At 35.6% G+C, this 7,136-nt stretch overlaps 1 protein-coding gene across 1 annotated transcript in view; it reads right to left on the bottom strand.

Annotated features, from left to right (window-relative positions):
• IBTK (inhibitor of Bruton tyrosine kinase) overlaps positions 1 to 7,136 on the bottom strand; it is a gene marked incomplete at its 5' end in the record, with an annotated part of 40,300 nt that overhangs the window by 27,816 nt on the left and 5,348 nt on the right. Inside the window, 6 exons of the mRNA XM_010162082.1 lie at positions 574 to 675; positions 1,048 to 1,144; positions 2,884 to 2,921; positions 3,022 to 3,104; positions 4,053 to 4,139; positions 5,459 to 6,055. Coding sequence (XP_010160384.1) covers positions 574 to 675; positions 1,048 to 1,144; positions 2,884 to 2,921; positions 3,022 to 3,104; positions 4,053 to 4,139; positions 5,459 to 6,055 — 1,004 coding nt within the window. The remainder of the gene's footprint in view (positions 1 to 573; positions 676 to 1,047; positions 1,145 to 2,883; positions 2,922 to 3,021; positions 3,105 to 4,052; positions 4,140 to 5,458; positions 6,056 to 7,136) is intronic.

Below are 7,136 nucleotides of genomic sequence, written 5' to 3'. Positions count from 1 at the left end.
AAAGAGAGAAAATGGGAGTCACTAAGAAATGCCAAGCAAAAATTGCACACTGACTTCTTGTACGCAGCTAAGCAATAACACTTAGTGATTTCTAGAAGAGTCAGATCTTCACAGTCATATAGAAACAGCACTGTGTCAAACAAACCACAGAAGAAATAGAAGAACTAAACACAAGGACAGAAACAGAAACATAGAATTTATTTTATTATGTTTTAAAGACAAAGTTTTAATTCAATGAAATAAAGGGTTTATAAAAGTTTGCTTTATCTGTTGTAGTGGTTTTGTTGTTTGTTTTTTTTTTTTTTTTTTTCGCTCTTTTAACTTTTTTTCTTTTTATTAAAGAGCATGAGATGCAGACAACAATACACAAGGAATGGAATATTATGCTAACATAGGACATCACCCACGCTAAAGAAGCAACTGTTAACAGCTATGCAATGAACAGCAAAAGGTAATCAGAGCAAAGGAATATAAGCAAGTAATTCTGTGCTGAAACAGGCAAGAACATTGACATGTAAAAAAGAAAGCATTTTAAACTCTTTAACACTTTATAATACATGTGGAAGAACTCACGTTTTTCTACAATGGCTACTTCACAGATTTCTTTGAGTCTGGATATAAGAAGTTGGTCTGCTACCACAAGAACATTGCATATGAATTCCACATTTTGAGAATCTAGAAAACAAAGCATCACATAAATGTTGTGGGCAAGTCAAAAGCAGCTGTAACACATACAGCCTCAATGAGATTTTACCAAAAGACAAATGTAACGGCTTTGCAAATTGTGATGGGATTTTCACAGCACAAGGAACAGCTTAGAAGAACACAGTCATTTTTTTTGAAGCAAGAGAAGGAGGGAAAAGGAAAACTGCAGTTTGACAAACTGAAGAAAGGTACAGCTATCACCTCAAAGTCTAAAGCAAGAGTCACAAAAATTTGGATTTTCTACCTGAAACTTCAACACAAGCTTATTAAGTATTGAATTTCTACTTTAAAAATACAAAAAATGCGGGAGCTACAGCTGAGTTGAAAATATATTAATGGCACCTTTTATCGCAAGAGCTTCATCTGTATACAGGTAATCTACAATTATCTGTAGTATGTCAGAATGGATTGGCATTTCCAGAGCTGAACAACAGGAAGCCTAAAAGGCAAAAGGATTTAAAAAAAAAAAAAAAAAAAAAAAAAAAAAAAAAAAGGCAAAATAAGTTGACTACTTGGAATAAAATACAAAATTAAGACACCAGTTATATTTAGCAAATGACTCAGACTGAGGGTCACATTTTCAAAGTTAAGCAATTATTTAAGCATTTGTACAAAATCTGTTCTTCAATTAAGAATTGACTGTAGCAGAGCAATTAAAATCTGCCCAAACTTCTGAATAAATAACCATGAAACATTTCAGTGTTTCACCCCTTTGAGGATCTCCTCTAACAATCCTCCTTGATACTACTTTACCCAGAACTGTTTAAAAGCAGAACTACAGGAATTTCCTATGCAAGTCCTGTACTGCTTTCCTTTCAAGGTAAAAGACCTAGTGAAAACACAAGTTCCCAGGCAAAAATAAAATTAGTCATTACTGTTAATCCCTCAGAAAACATGGTCCTCTGCAAACTCTCTATTCGAAGAACCATCTTAACCATTAAGGCAAAGCTTTTGTATGAGCAAACATCAGCCATCAAACCATGTAACTGTCACCATTCAAGTTCATGCAACATCACCACTTAACAACTTTGGTTTCTTTCAGGTGGTACTGAAGCAAAGCTTTATACTAAACATTGCTTTTGCTTTAGAACATACTACTGGTACTGCCATTATTTCCCACCTGAAGTTTAAAAACTTCTTACAGACATTAAGGTTCTTATACAATGACTAGAGCACTTAATTCACAAAATATTTACTTATGAATTTAGTAAGATTTAGATTTATTTACAAAATAATAGATAATGTAAGAACTAAATACAACTGATACAGAAATCAACAATACAAATGCACATTCAACACTTAAAAAAATAATAAATCAACCACTTGTGTCTCAGTGTTTTGGATACACTTCCTCGGGGATGACTGAGGAAAAGGCAGCACAGTAACTTAGAGGACATGCAAAGTTCTGTTACCCAGCAGAAGAGAACTGCCAGTACTTTGCCAAGTTCTTAGATTTACATATCGACAAAAAGCTATGAAAGTTGAGAAAACTCTTGCATGATGCTTCAGCTTTCAGTCCCTGAAAAATGCTTCTCCATGTATAACTTCCTTGTCATTCAACAAGCATTATCAACAGTATTCAGACACTTAAACAGAGGCATTTAGTGAAACTACAATGTCCAGGAACAACCAGGGTGTTGACAGACAGCTAGCAAATAGGAACCAAGGCAAACAGAAAATCTGCACCTTTTGAAGCAGCAGCTGGTGACTAAGTGGAACAGTCCTTGATATCCTCTATTTCATTAACAGTAAAAGTCAAATAGAGATTGTACACATTGACTCTCAATTCTGCTGTATCTGTCACTCAGTATGTATGAAAAGCTTTTCCATACTGCATACAATTAAAATTGTAAGATCTTTTACAGAAAGAAAATGAAAATTCATCCAAAGCAGTATCCCACAAGAACAGTCCAGCAGCTTCCATAAATCCATGAACTAGCTCAAAATAAATCTCTAAAACAAAATACTTTTATTTCTTTTGATATACATTATTACATTTATTACTCTCATTTAATACACAATCTCAATGGTACCAATATAGAGTAACCAAAAATGTGGGGTATTTCCAGTCTTTCTTTTTCCCCAGTATTTAGGATATGTTATTCCAGGAAAAACTGAAAAGCTGACACTTATTTGATGCAACAAAACATACCACCACACATTTATTGGCAAGCTTACCTCAATCCACGAGCTGCTTAACATGCTGTGAAAATAATCTGTAAAGAAAGGCATTTCAGTTCAAGATGAAATAAAATTTCAGTTTAAAAAGACAATACGACTTCTATTTTATACATATATATAAATACACACACATACCAAGTCTTGCACAAAGTACACACTTATGACACGGGAATTCCTTTCCATCTGAAGATTTCAGAGTCACATCACAGAGGTACGAACTAGAAGATAGTTAACAGATCAGAACTGTGACTATTCAGAAAAGCTACAAGTTGTAAAGTCAGCAAACAAATGCTTACTTCAGCAAGTTAGGATTTATCTTTCAAAATAAAGCACAACTGAACTTTAATAACAGCATAGAAAATGAACCTAAAGGTACAGGTATGCTAGTTTCAAGAGAGAAATATTTTGTCCAAAGCTGAGCTCTCAAAATTCCATCTAAAGTATTTTCTTCAAAACACAGTCAATTTCTATTTTAAAACTGCTACGACCAAATAAAATAATTATGGCTAATTTTAGTCAATCTTAAATGGTCTATGTTAAGTTAGTTATTTCTTTTACATTAGCAGCTACTATAAGCTTTGACAATTCATTTTAAGAGTGAAGTGATCCAAAATCTGTTAAAAAGCTACTTTTATGCAATGTAGCTTTTACTACTTAGACTATTCAAGTCTTTGGGTATAAATAACCCAGTCACACCAATGGAATTAAAAAACAAATATCACTTTGATAAAGGCATAAGGAATTTTTCTATTGAAAGGTATTCCAGAGATTTTCTTAATTAGAAAAAAATATTATACATTTGCTTATTTCCAATCCATGTAGTCTTACTGTCATAGCAAGCAAAAGTCACACTGCTTTTAACTGCATTACCCACAACATTTCTCATGGCATTAGTGTATCCTGACACAGTTAATCCATAGAACACATTAATGTATGGCAAAAAGAAGCAAAAATATACCATACTTAATCTATCCCAGACTACTAATTCATATATCAGTCTAGAAGCATCTACAGAGAACTTCCAAACATGAGTTACTGTGAAAGAGACAAGTGTAAACCAGAAGATAAAATACAGCTGATCAACCTTAGCCTACACTTAACAGATAAAGAGATGGCACAGGAGGAAGATGGCAGAGGTAGGGGAAGCTTGATTTTAAAAAGTTTACCATTTCTTCTGATTTAACTTTGGTTTGTTCCCATTCTTCTTGTTGATAACATTAATTTTTCCATTTTCTAACCTGACTCCATCCAACCTGCAAATCATTAACATTAGTAATAAATAATACAATTAGTATACATTGCAAACCATTAAGAAGAGCAGTTTCACAAAGTAACAACACTTCAGTGGGTTCATACTGTGAATACGAAAAAGGATCAAAATCACTCATCACAGACAACTAGAAAGGCCCAGTTGTTCCTTGAAGATCTTCTCTGCAGATGTAAAATCCAACCAACATTCTTTCCACATCTTCACTATCTTAGATGAAAGCTACACTGCTATAGTTAAGGCCACAGTTCAACACCACAGGGTCAAAAATCTAGGAGTTATATATACTACTACCAGTCAGTTATCTGAGCAAAGACAGTGATTTAGAAAAGATGCATGTTTCAGCACAGGCTTCTTTAGCACCCTAATTCATCAGGGAGGGATGGTAAAGACACAGGAGTGCTGCTGGTGGAATACAAAGCAATAAACTTTCAAAGGGAAGTGCTTTAACATGGAAATTTTACTTGGGAACTCAGTTTTAGGACCAGCTTCACATCTTTGCCAATTAATTTTAGTGTTTGCGAAAAATACAGTGAAGAAAACTGTCCTGAAAAAGTTAATAACCTCCTTTGAAATGAAAAGACAAATACAGAAAAAAAAAAAATCCAAAAAGCTTAGTAACACAGTTCTACAGAGACATTTGGTCTCAATTCCATTAGTTTCACCAAGTAACATTAAAAATGTATCAGTATCAGTTAAACAAGAATTTAACTTTGCTTTGTGTCATTTTACACTAAAAATGTTCATTCTCTATGGAAAAACTGGTAGACTACAGACCACAGCATAAATATTAATCAAACCAAAACTCAGTTAATCAGCCATCTCTAACAAAACAAGTACTGACGTATTATGACTGTTATTCTGGAAAGTCACATGATTTGCATCAGATGTCAAGTCTCAGAGAGCTACCTCCTTAAAAGATACACAGAATAGACGTCTTAAGTACAAATGTCCAGAAGGTTCTAAGACATAGTAAGGGCCAACAGCACATCTCCATCATATAGAAGCCTACTGAAAAATTACGCTTTAAGTACATAATCATGCCAGAAAGTCTGCTTCCAGCGTTACTCAAAAAGGTCACACGTGCCTTCTCTTGGTGAAGAGCATCAGAACAAACTGATGTTGCTTTTAACTGGTGTGTGCTGTGAACTTTTACACTTACAAACTATAAAAAAAGCAAAAAAAAGCGCAAACTTATCAACTCTAACTACCCTTCTGATCTAAAGTCAGAACAGCTTCAAAAAAAACCCCAAAACACCTCCGTGAAGAGCTTGCCAGAATATAAATATATTTCCTTTCACCTACCTTCCACTTAAATTGCTGAGTCCAAACTTCTTTGCAGCACTTTGCAACATTTTTATGAGGTTAGCTTCTTCACCAACAACTTTGCTTTTTTTAGATTTGCTCTTCTGTTTTTCATTTATAACTTGCACTTGATTATTTCTATAAATCTCAAATGCAGACTTTCCATTAACATTTTCATCGAAACTCATTTTGCTCAGGTTAGAAATTAAAGTATCTTGATATTCTTCCGATTTTCCTTTATGCAGGATTTTTGGTTTATAACCATGAGTCAAAAGATCACAAGTATCAGTGTACATGAACTGCAGAAGGTATGCAAACAGATCTGGATGAACTTTCTCTATTACATAAAGATCACACCCAACAGTATCTTCATCTTTACGGTAGACGTCTGGAGTCTCTAGCTTGTTGTCACTGGAAACAAACAGCTTCTTGAAGAAGTCAGAGCGCACAGCCAAGATGTATTTGTGCACGGGGTAAGTTCTTGTGCCAATCTGAAAAGTCACATCATGGATGCTGTCCATTTCATCTGTTTCATCTAACAGTTTGCCAAAATCCTCTCCAAAACTTGATAATGACACACTTGGAATTTCATAGAGACTAGAACAAAATGAAATTCATCAAAAAAACCCACTATTTACAAGCTCCATAAAATTTTACATAGTATGTTTAATGAAAAGGGTGAGGTTGTTTCCGTTTGGTTTGGTTTTTTCTCACATTGCTGGACTACTCAACATTTCTCGTCCTGTTCTTTACTAAAAGAACTAATAATATGGTATTTAGGCAATTAAACCACATATGTAAGATCAGTTTAGCTTCAGAATATTAAATAACAGTATTTTGTCTTTATAATGTAGCCAGTAAATATGTATTATCAGAACTATCTTAATCTCATTTTTCCAATAAGAATACACAGGAATCTTATCAATGCTTATAAATACATAAAGGGCGGGTGTCAGAAGGATGGGGCCAGACTCTTTTCAGTTGTGCCCAGCGAAAGGACAAGGGGCAGCAGGCACAAACTGGAACAGAGGAAGTTCCATATGAAGATCACAGAATCACAGAATAGTTTGGTTGGAAAAGACCATCATCTAGTCCAACCAAAAACCTAGCACTGTCAAGTTCACCACTAAAGCATGGCCCAAGTACCACATCAACATGTCCTTTAAATACCTCCAGTAATGGTGACCCCACCACTTCCCTGGGCAGCCTGTTCCAATACCTGGCAACCCTTTCAGTGAAGAATTTTTTCCTAATATCCAACCTAAACATCCTGTGGCACAACTTAAGGCCATTCCCCCTTGTCCTATCACTTGTTATGTGGGAGAAGAGACCAACACCCACCTCTCCACATCCTCCTTTTAGGTAGTTGTAGAGAGCAATAAGTCTCCCCTCCACCTCCTTTTCTCCAGACTAAACAACCCCAGTTCCCTCAGCTGCTCCTCGTAAGACCTGTTCTCCAGGCCCTTCACCAGCTTCATTTCCCTTCTTTGCACCCACTCCAGCACCTCCATGTCTTTCTTGTAGTGAGGGGCCCAAAACTGAACACAGTACTTGAGGTGTGGCCTCACCAGTGCCGAGTACAGGGGCACAATCACTTCCCTGGTCCTACTGGCCACACTGTTTCTGATACAGGCCAGGATGCTGTTGGCCTTCTTGGCTGCCCGGGCACACTGCTGGC

This window comes from Antrostomus carolinensis, unplaced genomic scaffold, assembly GCF_000700745.2.
Source record: "Antrostomus carolinensis isolate BGI_N321 unplaced genomic scaffold, ASM70074v2 scaffold1942, whole genome shotgun sequence".
In the NCBI taxonomy this organism is placed as follows: domain Eukaryota; kingdom Metazoa; phylum Chordata; class Aves; order Caprimulgiformes; family Caprimulgidae; genus Antrostomus; species Antrostomus carolinensis.
The sequence above is the reverse complement of the archived record's forward strand: the minus strand, read 5'-3'. Positions and strand labels throughout refer to the sequence as shown.